Source organism: Saimiri boliviensis, chromosome 2 (assembly GCF_048565385.1).
Source record: "Saimiri boliviensis isolate mSaiBol1 chromosome 2, mSaiBol1.pri, whole genome shotgun sequence".
Lineage (NCBI taxonomy): Eukaryota > Metazoa > Chordata > Mammalia > Primates > Cebidae > Saimiri > Saimiri boliviensis.
Genome location: NC_133450.1, coordinates 2225097 through 2249859, shown reverse-complemented (window position 1 = coordinate 2249859; position 24763 = coordinate 2225097). Strand labels below are relative to the sequence as shown.

At 38.5% G+C, this 24763-nt stretch overlaps 1 protein-coding gene and 1 non-coding gene across 13 annotated transcripts in view; one reads left to right on the top strand and one right to left on the bottom strand.

The window, feature by feature from the left end:
* Positions 1 to 24763, bottom strand: part of SCAPER (S-phase cyclin A associated protein in the ER) — a 535706-nt gene that overhangs the window by 289445 nt on the left and 221498 nt on the right. For all 12 annotated transcript variants that reach the window (XM_074392618.1, XM_074392622.1, XM_074392621.1 and 9 more), the window contains one exon: positions 21436 to 21572. In XM_074392618.1, the coding sequence (XP_074248719.1) occupies positions 21436 to 21572 (137 nt within the window). The remainder of the gene's footprint in view (positions 1 to 21435; positions 21573 to 24763) is intronic.
* Positions 11182 to 11315, top strand: LOC120364156 (small nucleolar RNA SNORA31). The gene has a single exon (XR_005579499.1). It is a non-coding gene; the product is annotated as a small nucleolar RNA SNORA31 (small nucleolar RNA).

Genomic DNA, 24763 nt, shown 5'->3' with positions numbered 1-24763 from the left:
TCTAAATAAAGACTGAAACACTTCTAATATTAAACACTGAAATAAATGGGAGCTACATATACATTTAAGAAAAATTAATGAAAACAAGATAATTATTTACCCAATTATTCCAGTTCAGAGTCTCTGGAGCCTATCAAAGTCTACAGGCTAGAGAGTATCCCAGCAGCTCAGGGTACAAGGCAGTAACCAACCCTAGACAGGACACCACGTCATCATAGGGTACACTCAAATACATATCTACACTCTACTCATACTGGTACAATTTAGACATGCCAATTAACCTAATGTGCACATCTTTGAGATGGGAGAGGAAACCAGAGAACACGGAAAAAAACCCATGCATGGTTTCATAATTTCATCTACAGCACACTGTAATGTAAGCCTTTATTACCGTATGCCTCGATCAGTAAAATCACCTGCTTTTGACCATGTTCTCAACCTTCTAACATTACTAGCAATGCAGAGATGGCAAATTTTTCCAAATGACCAATTTTCTGATGTTATTCCTTTTACAGCATAGTGGTTCCTTTCCAAGGGATCTTGTAACTAGATAACCAGCATTCAAGACTCCTTATTTTGACCCTTTTATACTTTTTTAACTCTACATTCTTTGACATCATCATTTATATTGTATACGTGTGGACTTTTAGACTCCAGTTAAGAGACATTTTGAGATTTTTTTTTCCTTTCCTAAGATTTTTGAGACATTTTTGCCATTTAGGGTACGGCCACTAGGGGGTAGTAGAGCTTGATTGACATCAGCACATAGTCAGAAGGTAGACTTAAGAGAAGACTATTTCTTTTACAAAAACAGGTTTCAACTAAAAAAGATAAGGAGACACTTAACAAGTTTACAAATGGACATACTATCTACCATTTGTGCTAGGATATCCCCTGGAGAGCTCAAACTGACTTACTATAGCCACAGGCACATCACCTCTATCTGCTCCCTACTTCAGTCGAGGATATCTGCATACATGCTATATGCTCTAGGGTTAGGGTCACCATCAGTGTCTTCTTTTCTCCCTCCCTCACATCAGGACATCCACAGAAACTATTTCCAATTAGTTTCTCCAATCCATCGCCTTCAATACATGCCTGTGCCAAAACATTTTGGCATTTAATTTTGACCTTTACTGAACGTTGTTCAATAAAGATCAAACTTGAACTACTATTCAACTACTATTGAACTACCTCACATGAATAACTTACTTCATGTGAGGAAGTGTGGATCTTTAGTAAATCATCATTCTTTGTTAGCCTAAGTGATCCTCATTTGTAAGATGGAATAAAAAACAGCTATATTTTTAGGGTCTTCTAACTACGATTTCGTGATTTCAAACTCCTATAAACAGTAGGCATATCAAACTGTTAGGTAAGAGCTTACTGAAATGTAAATTCCTCCCGTAAAACCAAGTGCATCAGACTGAACAGGCTGAAGGACCACGAATCTACCTTTTATAAATGATTCCAGATGATTCTGATGAAGGATCTGATCTGATGAAGAACTACAGTTTGAAAAGCACTACCATGTTTTATGATTTGATTCATGTTAAGACAATAATTATTATCAGCTCAAACAATAATCAGTATTCTTTGAGTTCTTTCTCATGGACTAAAGCAGCAGGTTTTGGAGTATGATCTGGCCCCAGGGGTCAGAGAGTGTCTTTAGAAGGTATTCAAGTTCAAAACTTTTTCATTCTCATTCTCTTACAAGCACACAGTACAGCTGAGGCTACATGAGATGTAATATTAAAACAGATTGAATACAGAAGTAGATTGAGAATTCAGCTCTCTTTATGAATCTAGACAGTAATTTTCAAAAAGTTAAAATAATGTGACTCTTCTCACTAATTTTTTATTTTGGGAAAGTTGTTTATATAAAAATGTTATTCATGTGAACAAATGATAATTTTATATTATTTTTAAATGTTTGATAAATTTCCAAAGAATTCTTCCTTTTCATTTCTAACATGATAAATGTTAATAAACATATCCAAATAACAAAGGACATTTGAGGTCCTCAACAACTTTCACAAATGTAAAAACCTAAAAGTCTGAGAACTGCTTTCATACTAACAGTACACTCTGGAGTCCTTACTAACTTTTATGACCATAAAAACAAAAGAAAATCTGAGAATTGCTTTACACTTGTTATCAAAGCCTGTCTCAAGAGCTTCAACAATTCCCCACAGGCCCCAGTATAAAACCTAAACTACTTACAGGCAAACAGTCCCTACTTTAAAATTGTTGAAATTGCCTTGCTCTACTTTATTTTTTTATCCAAAGATAGCACAGCTCCATTAAAGCAAAATATGCAAATACATAAACCAAAGAAAAATATTTTCCTAATTCCATTGCCAAATATACTCTCCCAGACACATACTCATGCTTCTGTGTCTTTAGTCTTATATTCTCTGTACACAACGTGAATTTTTAAGAGTATCTTTAGTTACTCTCCATAGTCACCCTCTGTAACCATGGGTTCAGCATCCATGTAGTCAGCCAACTGTGGATCAAGAATATTTGTGGAAAAAGAATGGAGCATTGTGTCTATTGAAAACACACATTTTTTCCCTTGTCATTATTCCCTAAACAATAGAGTATAACAACCTTACATAGCATATGCACTGCATTACATATTGTAAGTAATCTAGAGACAATTCGAAATATATGGGAGATGTGTAAAGGTTATATGCAAATATTGCACCATTTTTTATCAGGGACTTGAACATCCCTGGATTTTGGTATTTGCAGGGGTTCCCAGAACCATATGAGGGATGACTATATATTAAATGTGTGATTTATCCATTTTCACTTTATACATCATAAGCATATGCCCATTTTACATATTCTTCTGAAAATATTATGTGTCATAATTTACTTAATCATCTCATTATTAGTTACCTGATTTTTTTTTTTTTTTTTTTGAGACAGAGTCTCCCTCTGTTGCCCAGGCCGGAGTGCAATGGCACAATCTCGGCTCACTGCAACCTCCGCCTCTCGGGTTCAAGTGATTCTCCTGCCTCAGCCTCCAGAGTAGCTGGGATTACAGGTGCCTGCCCCCGTTCCCAGCTATTTTTTATCTTTTTTTTTTGAGACAGAGTCTCACTCTTTCACCAGGCGCCAGGCTGGAGTGCAGTGGCACGATCTCGGCTCACCGCAACCTCCGCCTCCTGGCTTCAAGCTATTTTCCTGCCTCAGCCTCCTGAGTAGCTAGGACTACAGGCACGCACCATGATGCCCAGATAATTTTTGTATTTTTTAGTAGAGACAGGGTTTCACTATGTTTGTCAGGATGGTCTCGATCTCTTGCCCTTGTGATCAACCCACCTCGGCCTCCCAAAGTGCTGGGATTACAGGCATGAGCCACTGTGCCCAGCCAGTTACCTGAACTTTTATTCTAGTTTTTGCTCTTATGAATATCGATACAATGAACACTCATAGACTACTTTAATTTTGCTCATAATCATAAAAATTCTGTCTTAGCACAATACCCAAAGCATAATAAGAGCTCAGTAAAGATCGGCCTTTTTCTGTTTTATTTTTATTATCATCGTCATTATAAGCAGTCTTTCCAGACTGCCCCAGTCATACTTAAGTTTATCCTCCCTGGAATTTACCTAATACTTATTTGTACCTTTCTTTTGCTACTTCGCACACTGCCTCAGGAAACGATTATTTATATACATCATTTACCTCTCTTAATATATTGTAAACTTGAGAAGGTTAGAAATTACGTTCTATACACTTTCGTATGCTCATAAGTATTTAAATGTGTTGAATGAATTCCTTAAGATCACAAATAACCAAATATTTTTTTTTACAACACATGAATGGGTGTTAAAAGTGTTTAAAAACCAGATTTAACATTAGATTTTACCCCAAAGTTTTGTCAGAATCCTGTAACATTTGTTAAAACTTCCGTCTTTCCCTGCCTCTCCTCTGTTCAGCTTAGGTCTCCTATTCACGGTCAGGCCCTCTGTCAATTCTAACACAAAAATTTACTCTATGTCAATTCTTGTACCAATGTAAATTTAACATACACCTGTGTGGGTTTTTTTTTTACCTGTATCTAAATTTATATATAAATATCTGTGAAGGATTGGTTCCAGGATCCCCACAGATATCTCAATCTGCAAATGCTTAAGTAAAAAGGCATAGTGCCCTTGACCCTCCCTGTCTGCAGGCTCTGCATGCGGAACCCACAGAGACGGAGGGCTGACTCTGACTGTAGATACACAAACACACACACATCCCCCTCATCCTCTCATTCCTCTCCCTGTCCCATTTCAGAGTATCTTCCTGATGGTCAATTACTGTTAAAGATAGGAAGTCTGTTAGCCACTACTGATTACCACTGGACACTGAAGCTGATGTCCAAGCTGATATCCAAGCTGCTATACTGCAGACAGAGGTCCAGCTATATACAATGAAAAACTATGAGCTCCCATGCTGCTCTTTCAGCGCTCTCTCCTCTCCTATTCCTACCCCCACACAAACTGCAGCTCAATGACCATCTACTCCACAAATCTAATTTCTTTATCTTCATCCTTCTGCACAGAAATCCAGTCCAATGATTAGAACTTTATTGCCTATCTTACTTTCCTTAGTCTTCTTTGCCAAACTATGGATTCTTTCCACCCAAACTGAAGCAGCAAAGTTCTGACTCCTAGTGACGCCTTTTCCAAAGTAAATCTGCCTGTCAAAACGTTCAAACAACCACATGCACTCCCAGTTCTTCATCACGTATAGTTTATACAGAACCCTACTAATTAATTTGAGAACACACGTCCACAGTTTAAAATACATGCGAGTTCTGACCTCGCCTGTAGGAAGTTTCCCTCATCCCACTGCTTGGAGAAAAATCAAGTATCTTTAGTTTTAATTCATTTTGAGTCAGGTCCTAAAAGCATTATCTTCACCACCTGTATTATGAAACCTGAGGCAAACCATCATGCCTTGAGCCTGAATTCCAATTTATGATACTAATACACAATTTGTTTCTCCCTTTTTAAAAGGCCAAAGAAATCTTAGTGATAAGAACCACAAAGCTCATAATCCAACCTCATTTAATTATTCCACAAATTTTTACTGGACACCTACCATGTGCAGAAAACGAAATACAAAAATCCGCGTTAAATTTATTTTCTAGTAGGAGAAAGGTAATGTATAAACATATAAAGAGTTGAAAATACAGTACTTTAGATGACGGTTAAGTGTATTGGTAAAAAATTAAGTTGGGAAAAGAGAAGGTTGAAGTGGAGGTTATTATTTTATTAAGGCCTTGATAATTTTTGCTTCCAGCCATGATTGAGTAACTAGTATCATACTGTCCTTTCTGTTACAAGCAACTTAGAAATTCTTAAATATATGAATTTTTTTCATGTATGGACAACTTGCAGCACAGGACTGAAATCCCGAAGAAAAAGAAAGCAAGTGAAATAAGTCCTGTGACTGTCTCACCCTTTGTACCTGAAGGCACTTTCCAGATAGCAACATATGGGGGGAGGGGAGTAGCCAGTGTAAGTCTGAGCTAAGGAAAAGTCAGATTTTTTCTTAGCTCACGTGTAAGTCTAAGCTAAGAAAAAGTTAGAATTAGTGGGGCAGAGTAGCAGAGTGAAAGGTCTACAAACCTTCAGGGACGCCCCACGGAGTCTCTGGCCATGCCAATCTGCTGGATGAGCAGGCAAGAGCCTCCAAAACTGAGGACAAAATAACTATCAAGGAACTGTAAGCTGAACAGGTACTGCAGCTTTCCGAAATCGGGAAAATGTGTGCATTTCAGCTGTTACATCTGAGAGCACTTACTGACCATCCTAGTCATTCCACAGAGAGTTCACAAAGGACATACCTCAGAAGGAGGAACAAAGGAGCCCTAGGATTAAAGGTTACTCTACATCAAACTAACCAAGTTTAAAACCACATTTTCAAAGACAAAAGCAGACCTACAAGTTTAAATAATGCATTACAGAATTAAATTCTACATTCTCTTAAAGAAAACAATAAAACACATAGAGCAATGCAGCATTCATATTGTCCAATATATGAAAAAAAATAAGACACTAATAACAAAACTACTAAGCATGAAAAGCAGAAAATATAAGCCATACTCAGGAGAAAAATCAGCCAAAAAGCAGGAAATGGAATGACAGATATAATGGATGTCAAGACAATTCTTAACATATTAAATCAAAAAAATGAAAACGCGAACAGAATTTAAAAAACAACAAGAAACTGAAACTGTAAAACCAACGAAATGGGACTCCTAGAAATGACAAATATAACACATGAAATAAAAACACCACTGGATGATTTTTAAACCAAATCAGACACAGTAAAAAAAGATCACACAGGACATGCAACTATCTAAACTAGAGAGAAAAAAGACTGAGCTATGGGACAATACAAAATGTTCTGTATTAAGTGCAACTGGAATCAGAAAATAGAAGAGAAATAGACTGAGGCAGAAAAAACTTTTTGAAGAAGCAATGGCCAAAATGTTTCCAAATTTGGCGGAAAACATAAACTCACGGATTCAAGAAACTAAATGAGTATCAAGCAGGATAAACACAAAGAAAACCATACCAAGAAGAGCTCCTGACCTGCCTGGGCAACACAGTGACACAGGAGGTAGAAACAGATAGTAAGGATAAGAAAGTCCTCAGTAAGGTTTCCTTTTAATGAAAAAGCAGCCCCAAAATAACTTCTTTCCTAACATAAAGCAGCCTGACAAATTAGGCTGCAGGCATAGATAAGCAAGCTGGAAGCTTGCACAGATAAATGCCGGCAGCTGTGCCGGTAGGGACAAAAGGCTGCCTGGAGGACAGGCATGTTCAACACGGAGGCTCCCTCCTCCCTTTGCCTTGTCACCACGTGTGCAGCAAAAAAGGAGGCAACGTGGCGCCAGCCAGGTGGCGACACCGTCTGCAAAATAAAAAGTTAGGGTGGGAAAGCCAGCTTCTTCATGCGCCATGTGAACAGCACACCTGGTCCAACCAATCTCTGGGGCCCTATGTAAGTCAGATACCTCCTTCTCAAGCTTGTCTATAAAACCCCATGCATTTCTCCATGAAACCAGAAGACCCACTTGGGCACCCATCTCTTTCTGCAGGGAAGAGCTATTCTCTTTTCTCTTTCTTTTGACTATTAAACCTCTGGTCTTAAACTCACTCTTGTAGGTGTCCATGTCCTTGGTTTTCTTGGCATGAGGCAACAACTACATCACTTCAACAGTCAGGCCCAGACAACTACCTCACTTCAACAGTCAGGCCCAGTCTCTAAAAAAATTTTAAAAAGTAGCTGAGCATGGTGGCATGTCTGTAGTCCCAGCCACTCAGGAGGCTGGAGTGGTAGAATCAGTTGAGCCAGAGAGGTTGAGGCTACATTAAGCTGGGATCATGCCGCTGCACTCCAGCCTGGGCGACCAAGTGAGACAAAAAAGAAAAAAGGGAAGAGGAAAAGGGAAAAGGGAAAAACAAACCAAAAAAAAAAAAATACCAAGGCATATTATAACAAAATTACTTAAAACCATGATATGAATGTGTGTGTGTGTGTGTGTGTGTGTGTGTGTGTGTGTGTGTGTGTATAACAGAAAAGAAAAAATAAGTATCGGATCGTTTTTTAAAAAGTGGGTTCTCTGCTGATCAAAAATAACCTACCAAAGCCATTAAAACAAAAGAATAACATGTTTAAAAGATGAAAGAAAAAAATGTCATAACAGAACTCTACATCCATTAAAAGTTTCATTCAAAAAAAGGTTAAATAGACATTCTCAGGCAAATAAATGCTAAGAAAACCTATTGCCAGTAGACCTGAACTATTAAAACATTAAAGGACGTTATTCAGGTGAAAGAAAACACCACATAAAAATTCAGAACTACAAGAAGTAGCAAAGGACATAACCAATACTTTCTTAAATTATTTAAAAGACAACTGAATGATTGGAACAAAATTTAAAATACTGTGGGATCTGTAACATGAAGAAGTAAAATATATGATAACAATAATACAAAAGGTAGAAGAAAGGACGATGGAATCATACTGTTATCAGGTTCTACAACTGGAATTGAAATACTACAAAATTATTTGAAGGCATACTGTGATGGTTAAAAATACATATTTGAAACTGAGCAAGCACTAAAAATGAAAAGTGGTAGTGGTAATATATCAAAGTAGAAACAAATGTCCAAACTAGGTGAAAAAAGGAGATTCAATTGTATAATTACAACAGTTAACACATTAAATATAAAGAGACACAGTTAAAGTTTAAAAGGAAAAAGGAAAAGATATCATGCAAAAAACAAATTTTAAAAAATAGTAATAGTGCTATTAATATTACACAGAGGAGGTTTTAGGATAAAGAGAATTAGAAGAAGATATGAAGAAGGAAAATTGATAATGGGAAAGGGATCCATGTTTCAAGACTATATGCTTCTAAATTTGTATGCATCTAATAATGTTTCTAAATTTGAAGAAAAAACCTGAAGGGAGAAACTTTTTAAAACATAATGAAATTTGAAAATACGGACATTCTTTTTAATGAAACAAAACAGTATCAGATAGACAATATTATAGATTGACCATTACAAAAGATTCTAACACTATTCTAACTGCATAGACCTAACTGACATTGAAAGTACACCTATGATAAGCACAATAAAAGTGCATTTCAAGTAAATAAGCAGTATTGACCAAGGCAGACCAGATGCTGAAAAACAGAACAAATCTTAATATTTTCAAAGGGAATGATATTATACCCAGTATCTTCTCTAACCACAGAAAATTAACTACTTAAGGACAAAAAGATATCTGGAAAGTCCAAGTATTTGAAAATTCAGCAAAACACTTCTAAGTAATCGATAGGTGAAAGAAATTAAAAGTCAAATTTGAAATATTTCAAACTAGGGAGGAGGGATCCAAGATGGCTGATTAGAAGCAGCTCAGGATGACAGCTCCCAGCGAAAGCGCTAAGGGTGAGTGGACGCCGCATTTCCAGATGGATTTTTATTGCCCACAGACCAAGAGATTCCCAGGCAGAGGAGCCTCACGGGTCGCCAGCACGGCTGTTTTCACCAATGTGGCTGTATTGCCGGTGCCCCAGTTCTCCACACAAAATACACGGGTCCGGGCGCCATTTTAGCTGGTGATTAGAGCTCCGGGAAGGCAGAGTTGCCCATTCATCTGATTTAAAAAGGGACTGAAACAGGGAGCCAGGCCAGGAGATTCCCAGGCAAAAAGGCTCCATGAATCTCAGCACAGCGCCATGAATCTGCACCCACTGTGTGCAGTGGGTCGTCACACAGGAAATCACACAGATCCTGGCGCCTTTTCAACAGGTGACTTGAACACCTGGGAGACAGTCAACCGTTCAACTGAAAAAAAAAAAAAAAAAAAAAAAAAAAAGGTCTCCGAGGCAGAGAGCCAGGTTATCGGGCTCAGCTGGTCCCAACCCCACAAAAGAACAGCAATCGGAAACACTCTGGATTGAGAGTTTCACAGCAACAACAGCTGAACCTGGGATGGTCCAGCTCTGTTGGGGAGGAGCATCCACCATTACCGAGGCAGACCACCACTATGGAGGTAGTTTGCCATTGCTGAGGCAGCCCACAATTGCCAAGGCAGCCCGCCATTACAGAGAGAGTCTGCCATTATAGAGGTGGGCTGCCATTGCCAAGGCAGTTCTAGCTACACCCGTATAAACAGGACTGCAGGAAAGTTCACATGGCAGCTGGGCGGAGCCCACAGGAGCTCAGCAAAGCCTCTGCAGGCAGACAAGTGACTAGGCTGCCTCCTCAGTGGGCAAAACAGCCCTGAAAAAAGGCAACAGCACAAGAGAAACTCATAAATAAAGCCCTAATTCCCTGGGACAGAGCACCAGGGGAATAAAAAGCAGGGTGGGGGAGGTTATGAGTTCTGCTGCAGCAGACTTAAACATATCTGCCCAGCAGCTCTGAATGAACAATGGAACTCACAGCTCACCACTTGAGCTCCTATAAAGGACAGACTGTCTCCTCAAGCAGCTCCCTGACCCCCGTATATCCAAAGAGTCACCTCATACAGGAGAGCTCAGACTGACATCTGGTGGGTATCCTTCTGGGACAAAGACAACAGAAGAAGAAACTGGTAGCAACCCTTACTGTTCTGTAGCCACTGCAGGTGATCCCCAGGCAAGCAGGGCCTGGAGTGGACCTCAGTAGTCCTACAACAGAGAGGTCAGACTGTTAGAAGGAAAACTAAGAAATAGAAACAAATAACTTCATCATCAACAAACTGGACATCCACTCAGAGACCCAATCTGAAAGTCAACAACTACAAAGACAACAGGTGGATAAATCCACAAAGATGGGAAGAAACCAGCACAAAAAGGATGAAAACACCTGAAACCAGAATGCCTCTCCTCCTACAGAAGATCACAACTCCACATCAGCAACGGAACAAGACTGGATGGAGAATGAGTGTGATGAATTGACAGAATCAGGCTTTAGAAGGTGGGTAATAAGAAATGTTCTGTGAGCTAACAGAACATGTTCTAACCCAATGCAAAGAAACTAAGAACGTTGAAAAAAGATTTGACCAAATGCTAACAAGAATGGACAGCTTAGAGAGGAATAGAAGTGAACTGATGGAGCTGAAAAATACAACACGAGAACTTGACAAAGCATACACAAGTTTAAACAGCCGAATTGACCAAGCAGAAGAAAGGGTATCATAGGTCAAAGATCAACTCAATGAAATAAAACAAGAAGGCAAGATTAGAGAAAAAAGGATAAAAAGGAATGAACAAAGTCTCCAAGAAATATGGGACTATGTAAAAAGACCTAATCTACATTTGATAGGTGTACCTGAATGTGACTGAGAGAATAAATCCAAGCTGGAAAATACTCTTCAGGATATTATCCAGGAAAACTAACCGAACCTAGCAAGGCAGGCCAATATTCAAGTCCAGGAAATACAGAGACCACCACAGAGATATTCCGCAAGAAGAGCAACCCCAAGGCACATAATCGTCAGATTCACCAGGGTTGAAATGAGGGAGAAAATGCTAAGGGCAGCCAGAGAGACAGGTCAGGTTACCCACAAAGGGTAGCCCATCAGACTCACAGCAGATCTCAGCAGACACCCCACAAGCCAGAAGAGAGTGGGGGCCAATATTCAACATCCTTAAATAAAAGAACTTTCATGCATCTATTTGACAGACCTGGAGCAGTTACTATCTGCTGCTAAGGTTTCTACTACAGATGCAAGAAAAACATGTCCTTGTGCTTTCCGTCTGTCTAATTGTGGCAGCTGAGATTGGATAGAGGAATACAGGGTAAAAACAGGAAGAGAAGACTTGAGACAGCTTGATTACCAGGTTTGGAGTGCAGTGGCACAAGTGGCTCACTGCATCTGCCTACTGGGCTCAAGCGATCTTCCCGCCTCAGCCTCACTAGTTGCTAGGACTACTTGCATACACTCCTATGCCACCCTAATTTTTGTAAAGACCTGGGCTTGCTTATTTGTCCAGGCTGGTCTCAATTCCTGAGCTAAAGATCTGCCCACCTCGGCCTCCTAAAGTGCAAGCCCAGCCTGGGAGGAGAAATAGTCCCTACCACCCTTATCTCACTGATCACATTTATTAAAGGTTAGAAGCAAACCAGTGACTCTGGTCTGCTTGAACATGTGAATCTAGTGATTGGGCAATCTGGAGTTTATCCTAGTGTCCCAAACCAGAGCCAGACACATTGTGTGAACATCCCCCAAAACCCCGTGATTTGAAATACATATTAAGAACTTCAAACTTGAAGGAAAAAAAAAAAAACTTTCAACCCAGAATTTCATATCCAGCCAAACTAAGCTTCATAAGTTCAGGAAAAATAAAATCCTTTGCAAACAAGCAAGTACTCAGAGATTTCATCACCACCAGGTCTGCTTTACAAGAGCTCCTGAAAGAGGCACTAAACATAGAAAGGAACAACCAGTACCAGCCACTCCAAAAACATACCAAATGGTAAAGAGCATCAACACAATGAAGAAACTGCATCAACTAATGGGCAAAACAGCCAGCTGGCATCAAAATGGCAGGATCAAATTCACACATAACAATATTAACCCTAAATGTAAGTGGGCTAAATTCCCCAATTAAAAGACACAGACTGGCAAATTGGATAAAAAGCCAAAACCCATCGGTGTGCTGTATCTAGGAAACCCATCTCACATGCAAGGATACATAAAGGCTCAAAATAAAGGGATGGAGGAAGATTTACCAAGCAAATGGAGAGCAAAAAAAGCAGGAGTTGCAATTCTCATTTCTGATAAAACAGACTTTAAAGCAACAAAGATCAAAAGAGACAAAGAAAAACATTGCATAATGGTAAAAGGATTAATGCAACAAGAAGAGCTAATGATCCTAAATATATATGCACCCAATACAGGAGCACCCAGATGCATAAGGCAAGTTCATAATGACTTACAAAGAGACTTAGACCCCCACACAATAATAATGGGAGACTTTAACACCCCACTGTCAATATTAGACAGAACAACAAGACAGAAAATTAACAACGATACCCAGGACTTGAACTCAAGCCTGGACCAAGCAAACCTAAGATACATTTACAAAACTCCACCCCAAATCCACAGAATATACATTCTTCTCAGCACCACATCACACCTACTCTAAAATTAACCAAATGATTGAAAGTAAATCACTCCTCAGAAAATGCAAAAGAACGGAAATCATAACAAACAGTCTCTCAGACCACACTGAAATCAAGTTAGAACTCAGAATTCAGAAACTAACACAGAACTGCACAGCTTCATGGAAACTGAACAACTGGCTCTGGAATGTTGACTGGATAAACGATGAAATGAAGGAAGAAATAAAGATGTTCTCTGAAGCCAATGAGAATGAACACACAACATACCAGAATCTCTGGGACATATTTAAGGCAGTCTCTAGAGGAAAATATATAGCAATAAATGCCCACATGAGAAGAAAGGAAAGATCTAAAATTGACACCCTATCATCAAAATTGAAAGAGCTAGAGAAGCAAGATAAAAAAACTCAAAACAGAAGACAAGAAATAACTAAGATTGGAGCAGAACTGAAGGAGAAAGAAACACAAAGAACCATTCCAAAAATAAAACCAGGAGCTGATTTTTCGAAAAGATCAACATAATAGACAGACCACTAGTCAGATTAATAAAAAAGAAAAGAGAGAATAATGAAATATATGCAATAAAAAACGATAAAGGGGATATCACTACAGATTCCACAGAAATACAACCCATCATGAGAGATACTACAAACAACTCTATGCACATAAACTAGTAAACCTGGAAGAAATGGATCAATTCCTGGACACTTGCATCCTCCCAAGCATAAACCAGGAAGAAGTCAAAACCCTGAATAGACCAACAACAAGGGCAGAAGTTGAGGCAGCAATTAAGAGCCTACCACCCAAAAAAAAGCCCAGGTCCCATGGGTTCACAGCCGAATTCCACCAGACATACAAAGAGGAGCTGGTACCATTCCTTCTGAAACTATTCCAAATAATCCAAAAAGAGGGAATCCTTCCCAAATCATTTTCTGAGACCAACATCATCCTGATACTGAAACCTCAGCAAGAAAAAAAAACTTCAGGCCAATAACCATGATAAACATACATGCAAAAATCTTCAATAAAATACTGGCAAACCAACTGCAACAATACATCAAAAAGCTTATCCAACATGATCAAGTAGGATTCATCCCGGGGATGCAAGGCTGATTCAACATACGCAAGTCCATAAACGTAATTCACCACATAAGCAGAACCAAAGACAAAAACCACATGATTATCTCAACTGATGCAGAGAAGGCCTTTGTCAAAATTCAACAGCCCTTTATACTAAAAACCCTCAATAAACTAGGTATTGACAGAATGTATCTCAAAATAATAAAAGCTATTTACGACAAACCAACAGCCAATATCATACTGAATGGGCAAAAACTGGAAGCATTCCCTTTGAAATCTGGCACTAGACAAGGATGCCCTCTCTCACCACTCCTATTCAATAGAGTACTGGAATTTCTAGCCAGAGCAATCAGGCAAGAAAAAGAAATAAAGGGTATTCAAATAGGAAAGGAGGAAGTCAAACTGTCTCTATTTGCAGATGACATGATTGTATATCTAGAAGACCCCATCGTCTCAGCCCAAAATCTCCTCAAACTGATAAACAACGTCAGCAAAGTCTCAGGATACAAAATCAATGCGTAAAAATCACAAGCATTCCTATACACCAATAACAGACTTAAAGAGAGCCAAATCAAGAACAAACTGCCGTTCACAATTGCCACAAAGAGAATAAAATACTTAGGAATACAACTAACAAGGGACGTAAAGGACCTCTTCAAGGAGAACTACAAACCACTGCTCAACGAAGTAAGAGAGGACACAAACAGATGGAGAAACATTCCATGTTCACGGTTAGGAAGAATCCATATTGTGAAAATGGCCATACTGCCCCGAGCAATTTACAGATTCAACGTTATCCCCATCAAGCTACCAATGACCTTCTTCACAGAACTGGAAAAAACACCTTCAACTTCATATGGAACCAAAAGAGAGCCCACATAGCCAAGTCAATTCTAAGCAAAAAGAACAAAGCTGGAGGCATCACACTACTGGACTTCAAACTATACTACAAGGCTACAGTAATCAAAATAGCATGGTACTGGTACCAAAACAGAGATATCGACCAATGGAACAGAACAGAGGCCTCGGAGGCAACACCACACATCTACAACCATCCAATCTTTGACAAACCTGACAAAAACAAGCAATGGGGAAAGGATTTCCTGTTTAATAAATTGTGTTGGGAAAACTGGCTAGCCATGTGCAGAAAGCAGAAACTGGACCCCTTCCTGACACCTTACGCTAATATTAACTCCAGATGGATTAAAGACTCAACCATAAGACCTAACACCATAAAAACCCTAGAAAAAAATCTAGGCAAAACCATTCAGGACATAGGCTTAGGCAAGGACTTCATGACCAAAACACCAAAAGCATCGGCAACAAAAGCCAAAATAGACAAATGGAACCTAATCAAACTCCACAGCTTCTGCACAGCAAAAGAAACAGTCATTAGAGTGAATCGGCAAGCAACAGAATGGGAAAAGATTTTTGCAATCTACCCATCTGACAAGGGGCTGATATCCAGAATCTACAAAGAACTAAAACAGATCTACAAGAAAAAAACAAACAAGCCCATTCAAAAGTGGGTGAAGGATATGAACAGATACTTTTCAAAAGAAGACATACATGAGGCCAACAAACATATGAAAAAATGCTCATCATCACTCGTCGTTAGAGAAATGCAAATCAAAACTACATTGAGACACCATCTTACGCCAGTTAGAATGGCGATCATTAAAAAATCTGGAGACAACAGATGCTGGAGAGGATGTGGAGAAATAGGAACACTTTTACACTATTGGTGGGAGTGTACATTAGTTCAACCATTGTGGAAGACAGTGTGGTGATTCCTTAAGGACCTAGAAATAGGAATTCCATTTGACCCAGCAATCCCATTACTGGGCATATATCCAAAGGATTATAAATCGTTCTACTATAAGGACACATGCACACCAATGTTCACTGTAGCACTCTTTACAATAGCAAAGACCTGGAACCAACCCAAATGCCCATCGATGATAGACTGGACAGGGAAAATGTGACACATATACACCATGGAATATTATGCAGCCATCAAAAACGATGAGTTCGTGTCCTTTGAAGGGACAAGGATGAACCTGGGAACCATCATTCTCAGCAAACTGACACAAGAAAAGAAAATCAAACACCGCATGTTCTCACTCATAGGTGGGTGATGAACAATGAGAACACATGGACACAGGGAGGGGAGCACTACACACTGGGGTCTGCTGGAGGGAAATGAGGGAGGGACAGTGGGGAGTGGGGAGTTGGGGAGAGACAGCATGGGGAGGAATGCCAGATATAGGTGGATGGGGAGGAAGGCAGCAAATCACACTGCCACGTGTGTACCTATGCAACAATGTGTGTGTTCTTCACATGTACCCCAAAACCTAAAATGCAATTATAAAAAATATCTCAAACTATATAAAAATAAAAATGCAACATGAAAATATGTTGAATATAGGTTAAGTAGGTATTAGAGTGAAAGTGATAGCTATAATTACATATATTATAAAAAGACAGCTTTCAAATCAATACTCTCAGAGGCCAACTTAAGAAATCAGGAAAAAATAAAAAATAAATATGAAGTAAATACAAGTAAAAAATAAAGAACACAAATGAAATAAAATCAACAAAAATCAAACACAGCAAAAATTCATTATTTCAAAAGATTAACAAAATTGATAAATTCTTGGCCAGAGATCAGGGGAACAAAGAAAAAAAATTAAAATTGCAGTAATGAAAGAGAAGATGTCACTAAAAATTACACAGGACTTAAAAGAAAAATAATGAAATTTTATTCAATGCAAGATCATAGAATCCTTCTAATTCAATGCAAGCACAAGACTGAATTATTCTTCTTTCCTGATTGCTCTGGCTAGGACTTCTAGTACTGTGTGGAATAGGAGTGGTGAGAGTGGGCATACTTGTCATGTTTTAAAATAGAATGTTTTCAGTGCAAGGACACAATCCTTCTAATTCAATGCAAGCACAATATTGAATCAGGAAGAGACTGAAATCATGAATAAAGCAGTTCAATGCAGAAATCGAATTAGTAATAACGAAACTACAAAAAACAAACAAACAAAAAAAAAACAAAAAAAAAACCTGGACCAGATAGATTCACCACACATACAAAGAAGAAATGATACCAATCCTATGGAAACTATTCCAAAAAAACTAGAGATGAGGGACTTCTCCCTAACTCATTCTATGAAGCCACCATCAGACTGACACCAGAATTTGGCAGAGACACAATTAAAAAAAAACTTTAGATATACATCCCTCATGAACACAGATGCAAAAATCCTCAACAAAATCCTAGCAAATAAAATCCAGTAGCACATTAAAAAGTTAATATACCACAAATCAAGTAAGCTTTATTCCTGAGACATAAGGCGAGTTCAACAAGCAAATCAATAAATGTGATTCACCACATAAACAAAATCAAAAGCAAAATCAATATAACCATCTAAATAGATGCAGAGGAAGCATTTGATAAAATTCAACATCCCTTCATGATGAAAACTTTCAATAGATTAGGTATCAAAGAAACATAACTAAAAATAAGTACGGCACGAAGGCTCATGTGAGCCTATAATCCCAGCACTTTTGGAAGGCTGAGACAGGCAGATTACTTGAGGTCAGGAGTTCGAGATCAGCCTAGCCAACTGGTGAAACCATCTCTGCTAAAAAATTAAAAATTTTTTAGAAATTTAAAAATTGCCACCATGCCTGGCAATTTTTTAATTAAAAAATTTTTTTTTTAAATTTTTTACTTGGGAGGCTGAGGCAGCAGAATCACGTGAACCTGGGAGGCAGAGGTTTCAGTGAGCCGAGATCGTGCCACTGTACTCCAGCCTGGATGACAGAGCGAGATTCTGTCTCAAAAATATATATATATAAATAATAATGATAATAAGAGCCTTCTATGACAAACCCATGGCCAACAGCATACTGAAGGGACAAAATCCATTCTGCTTGGATCTTGAACAAGACAAAGATGCCCACTCTCACCACTCCTATTCCACACAGAACTAGAAGTCCTAGCCAGAGCAATCAGGAAAGAGAGAGAAAGAAAAGGCATCCAAACAGGAAAAGAAACAAAACGATTTCTCTTTGCTGACAACGTGATTCTACACCTAGGAAATCATAAAGACTCTGCCAAAAGGCTCCTAGAATTGACAAATGACAGTAGTAAAGTTTCAGAATACAAAATCAATGAACAGAAATCGATAGCATTACTATATACCAACAACATCCAGGCTGAGTGCCAAATCAAGAACACAATCCCATTCACGACAGCCACACAAACAAAGGAAATACCTAAGAATACAGCTGACCAAGGAGGAGAAAGACTTCTAAAAGAACAACTACAAAAACTGCTGAAAAAACTACAAATTACACAAACAAATGGAAAAATGTTCCGTGTTCATGAAATGGAGAAGTTAATATGGTAAAAATGGCTGTACAACCCAAAGCAATGTACAGATTTAATGCTATTTCTATTAAACTTATTATCAATATTAACTTTAAATGTAAATGAGAATAATGCCCCAATTAAAAGGTGGATAAAGAAGCAAGACCCAATCATACGCTGTCTTCAACAGACCCATCTCACAAGCAGTGACAGTCATAGATTCAAAGTCAAGGGATGGAGAAAAATCTACCAAAGAGGAAACAAAAAAGCAAGGGTTGCTACTGTAATTCCAGGAAAAAGTAGATTTTAAATCCAGAACAAGCAAAGAAGACAAAGAGCATTACATAATAGTAAAGGGTTCACGAAAACAAGAAGACCGAACTATACTAAATATGTAGGCACCAAACACAGGAGCACACAGATTCATAAAACGAGTTCTTAGAAACCTATGAAAAGACTTAGATAACCACACAATAATAGCGGGAGACTTCAGTACCCCGCTGACAGCATTAAACAGACTACTGAGGCAGAAAACTAACAGTGATATTCAGGACCTGAACGTGACACTTCACTAAACGGACTAATGACATCTAGACTCTCCAACCCAAAACAACATAATACACATTCTTCTCATCTGCACAAGGCACATGGTCTAAAATCCCCCACACAGTGAGCCACAATACAATTCTCAGCAAATTCAGAAACACAAAATCATACTACCATCTCAGACCACAGCACCACAAAAATAAATATCAATTCTAAGAGTGCTTAAAACCATACAATGAAATGGAAATTAAACAACCTGTTCCAAAATGACTTTGGAGTAAACAACAGAATTAAAGCAGAAATCAAGAAATTCTTTGAAACTAATGGGAAAAAAGATACGACATACTAGAATCTCTGGGACACAGCAAAAACAGTGTTAAGCGGGAAGTTTATAGTGCTAAATTACCACATCAAAATGTTAAAAAGATCTCAAATTAACAGCCTAACGTCATACCCAAATGAACTAGAGAAAGAGGAACCCAACCCCAAAGCTAGTGGGAGACAAGATATAACCAAAATCAGAGCTCAACCGAAGAAAACTGTAATGAGAAAAAACATGCAAACGACCAACAAATCCAAGAGCTGATTTTTTTGACAAAGACGAATAGACCACTAGCTCAGCTAATAAAGAAAAAAAGACATAAGATCCAAATAAGCACAATCAGAAATGTCAAGGGGAACATTACTACCACTTGCACAGAAATGTAAAAACAACCCTCAGAGACGATTACAAACACCTCTATGCACACGAACTAGAAAATCTAGAAGAAAATGATAAATTCCTGGAAACAAACAACCTTTCGAGATTGAATGACGAAGAAATTGTAATGCTAAACAGCCCAATAACTAGGATTGAAACTGAATCAGTGATAAAAAGCCTATCACCCAGAAAAAGCCCAGGACCAGATTCCGAGCAAGATTCCATCAAATGTATAAAGAAGAGCTGGTACCATTCTTACTGAAACTTCCAGAACACTGAGGAGGAGGGATTCTTTAACTCATTCTATATGCCAAGCATCATTCTGATATCAAAATCTGGCAGAGGCACAAGAACAACAACAACAAAAAGAAAAGAAAAGAAAAGAAAGAAAAAAGAACACAGGCCATGATCCAGGATGAAAAAAAAAATCCTCAAGAAAATACTAGCAAACCAAAACCAGCAGCACATCAAAAAGCTAACCCACCATGATCAAATAGGCTCTACCCTTAGGGTGCATGGTTGGTCAACAAACACCAATCAATAAATCGGGTTTATCCATGCCCCAAATAAAAAAACATAAGATCATCTAAATAGAGGCAAGAAAGGTTTTCAATAAAATTCGACATCCCTTCATGTTAAAAATCCTCAACAAAATAGGCAGTAAAGGAGTATGTCTCAAAATAATCAGAACTGTATATGGCAAACACAGAGCCAACATCATAACGAACAGGTAAAAGCTGGAAGCATTCCTGTTGAGAAAAGGAACAAGACAGGATTCCCACTACCACCACTCCTATTCAGCATACTGGAGGTCCTAGCCAGAGCAATCAGGCAAGAGAATGAATACAAGGCATCCAGAGAGGAAGAGAGGAAGCCAAACGACCTCTGTTTCCGGAAGATAGGATTGTGTAGCTAGAAAACCCCACAGTTTCTGCCCCCAAATTCCTAGATCTGATAAGCAACTTCAGCACCATTTCAGGATATAAAATCAATGTACAAAAATCAGCGGCATTTCTACACACCAACAACATCCAAGCTGAGGGCCAATTCAAGAATGCAATCCCATTCACACCACAGCCACAAAAAAAGAATAAAATACGTAGAAATACAGCTAACCATGGAGGTAAAGATGTCTACAATAAGAATTACAAAACACTGCTTGGAGAAATCAGAGATGATATAAACAAAGGCAAAAATATTCCATGCTCATGGAGAGAATCTACTGTGAGACACGGCCATACTACTCAAAGCAATTTATAGATTGAATGCTATTCCTATCAAACTACCAATGACATTCTTAACGGAATTAGAAAAAACGATTTAAAAACTCATCCTGCACTATTCACCATTTTGTAAGTTCTTTATTTCTACAATCCCATAGGTCAAGTTCCTCCATCTTTGCGACACTTAATAATAAAAGTGTAAGGGCACATTCAGAATCGTCTCCCTCAAATAGCAACGGACTCGCTACTGAAGAAGAACAATCTTTGTGTCCTCCAACAGGACTCACCCGCCATCAGCTGACACTCGAAGCTTGTGAGGTCGTGATGTACTACACAGCTGTCTGAACTTCAGATGACACCTTGGAGGCTGATGATGAACTACAGGTCTGACAACTCACTTTCCATTTTAAGATATTTCTTGAACTTTTTCTTGTTGTGACAGGCAACCAAATTGATTAAATCTAGTCATGGGATTTGACACTACAGCCAGTAGACTTCTATTTGTTGATTGCTATTGATTTTCTTTGATACTTCATTTAAAAATCAATAGTTGGAAAGAAAAATAGGTTTGGTTTACACATCCTTAAACATACTATTGTATGCTGGAGGAGGCACAAGTTTGGCAGAGCTTTGGCATCCAATTATAAGAAGAGCTCTTAACAGGTGAAAGCAGGGGCTTTAGATCGATACGCAGTTTTCCTTCTCAATCAAGGAAAGTGGCTATAAATTAGGCTCATCAGTGTTATTTCCAAGGCTTTCACGAAGCAAACAACTTTAAACTTTTTTTTGGTCTTCCTTGGATTTACACTAAAGGATACATCCTAAGAGTTTTTCTTTTGTTTTTAAGAGTATTTAAGGTACCTGGAGTTCATCCGGGCTTTTATCTTCTTGGCTTTTTTTTTATTTTTTTGCCGCTCTTCTCCGTCTTTCAAAGGCTCTGCTGGAGCTGTACTTTCAACCACAATGTCAATAATGTACTTCTTCAAAGAAAGATGCTCCTGCAACAAAAACAAATAAAATAATAAGAAGAATGATTATTTAAATGTAATATAGGATTGCTACAGACTACAGTGAGTATAAGATATTTGATAAAACTACAAGTAATCTCTGTGAAAAACACACTGGTTTCTACAACTGTTTTGGAAAACGGTGAAGAAACTGTTTTAGTTAAGGTTTGTACATCATTGAATTCACTTCACTGCATATCAATTTTGCCTAATGCTAAGGATACAAGGACGCAATCCCTACCATAATATCACACGAGTAGAGTAGGACACGTAAAATATATATATATGGAACTATAATACCACCTATAATACCAAGTCAATGAGAGTTTTAGAGTGCTGTAACAACTCCAAGAGGGAACCAAGATCACTGTTCACTAGGGGGAAGTGGGGGAAACTCAGGAAGAAAACACTGTATTTGGTATCCCTTGAAGAAGGATAAAATGTGAACACATGGGTATTAGGTAAGTATGTGTGTTTGGGCTGCGAGTGGTGTAAGGCTGCAGGAAGGAAAACGCATGTCATCTCAGAAAACACATTCTAGAGACGAGAAAGCGGAATGTGGGTATCAACAGCAAAGCTTTGGTTCAGTGACAGCACACAGTGTTTGGCCCCATTTCCCTCCTTATCCATCTTGGATTTTATGGCCTCTCACTCTGATCATTCTGTTGCATGCACTCAACTCTTTGCCTTCTTTCTTCTTTCATACCTGCATGGCAAAACCCCAACCCTAAATCCGGCTCTCTCCCTATTCTGAGCCTGCATCTAAAGCAGATTAATGTGGCTGTAATCACAAACTTTAAATCTGTGAAATTATACCTCAAGTGGCCTCTGGTATTCCCAGGCAGTCAAACAACCTTACATTAGTTAATCTACACATTCACTTTGCTAAAAATTTTAGATTCTCTCCTTAAATCTCCAATATCCCTCATCTCCTAATTCCGTCTCTCAGTTCATGAGCACGTTTATTCAGGAAAAACAGCATTATTCAGAAGAGAGCTTCCACACACTCCCACAGCCAAACGTAGCAAATGATCTGCATATGTGCCCATACAGTCTCTTCCCTCCTCTTACAATATATGAACACACCTTCCTTTCTAAGAGTAAGTCCTCCAAATATACACTGGATCCCATTCCTTGTCCCACATTTTATGGTTATTTCTTCTCTTACCTGCATCATCAGTTTTCCTGTTTCTACTTAAATTATCTCAAAAGGAACCTTGTTTGTATGTCCCCCTCCAATTACTATCCTTTTGTACCAAATTTGTTGAAAGAAAGTGTATTTTGCCTCTACTTGCTTAGCCCTCATTGTCTCCCAAACTCATTTTAGTCCAGCTTTGGCCCTTACCACTCTTACCAATCTACAAATGTTCATGGTCAAGGTCAACAATGCCCGTGGCCAATGTTCAGTTCTTATCTGTTTCTTGCAACCTTAGTCCTATAAATCATTTCCTCCCACTCGAGACTCCTCCTTCACTTGGTTTTCTAACACCACACTGTCCTTTTAACTCACTGGCTGCTCCTTCTGTTTTCTTTGCTGGGTCCTTTTCCTCTTCTTGATCTCTAAATGTTGGAGCACCCCAGAGCTATCCTCAGAGCTTTCTTCTTCTCTACCCAAACTCACTCATCTAGTACAGTCACTTGAAATATTCATACACAGAACACGCTCAAATTTTTATCTCTAGTTCTCACTTCTCTCCTGAACTGCATTCACCTGGGTAAAAATGTCTTCCCAGCCAGGTGCAGTGACTCACACCTGTAATCCCAGCATTTTGGGAGGTCAAGGTGGGAGGATCATTTGAGGGCAGGAGTTCGAGACCATCCTGGTCAACATGGTAAAAATCTCATCTCTATTAAAATTACAAAAATTAGTCAGGCATGGTGGTGTATGTCTGTACACACCTGTAATCCCAGCTACCTGGGAAGCTGAGGCAGAAGAATCGCTTGAACCCAGGAGGTGGAGGTTGCAGTGAGCTGAGATTGTGCCACTGCACTCCAGCCTGGGCAACAAAGCAAGACTGTCTTTAAAAAAAAAAAAAAAAAAAAAAAAAGTATCCTCAAAATCTCCAGTTAGGTGGAGCATTTCCACAAACAGTATTTCAAAACTAACATGTCTACAACAAAACTCTTATGTTCCTTGTGTACATTAAGTTGTTCTTCCAAGAGTGTTCTCTATTTCAGTAAATCATACCGTTATTCGTATAATCGCTCATATGTCCAATACATGAGCAAATCCTATCAGTTCTCCTTTCACATACATCCCCAATTCAGCCACTTCTCCCTAGCACCATCACCTACTCTTAAGTGACCATCAGCGTTCATTTATATTACTGCAATAGCTCTTAACTCGTCTCTCAGTTTCTAATTTGACTCCTAGGTCTTTTTTCTATAAAAGCAGCCAATTTTTTTTATAGTTAAATCACATTATTCCTTTTATCAAAACTTACATTCTCATCACACTTAGAGTAAATCCAAATTCTTCCACATGGCCTCCAAGGCTGAGTCACTGATCTCTCTGGTCTCATCTACCACTCTCTTCTTTCTTCACTAAAACTGCACCCACAGTGGTCCTCTTATTGTTCCCCACATTCATTGGAAATGTTACTGCCTCAGGACTCTATATACGTTGTTCCCTTAGCCAAGAATATTCTCTCGGGTATTTGCGTGGTCTCGGCCAAAATGAATGCCGTCTTAAATAACACCCTCTATTATTTGCTATCTCCTTATTCTCTTTATGTTTCTTTATAGGACTTGTTTCACATCACTGCCTCACATTATATATCAATTTGCAATTTCCTTCCTCAAACACAAGTTTCCGAAGGGCAATGACTTTGGTTTGTTCACTGATGTTTCTATGTCTGTAACTGTGCCTGGCATATGGCAAGCACGTATGTATGTATTAGATTAATGAATACAAAGAGTTAATGTAATAACAGCTAATAATAGTATTTATGAGGGCTTATTATACAAGATACATTCAGCTAAGAACTTTATTATCATTCATCTCATCCTTACAACTACACTTAGAACATACCTAGAAAGTACATATTTTTATTATCCTCATTTTAACTATGAGAAAACTTGAACATAAAGTTAACTAATTTTTTTAAAGTTAGAAGACCAAAACCATGACTGACTGACTTTGCAGCTAGTAAAGCAACAGAGCCCAAATTTAAACCCAGATA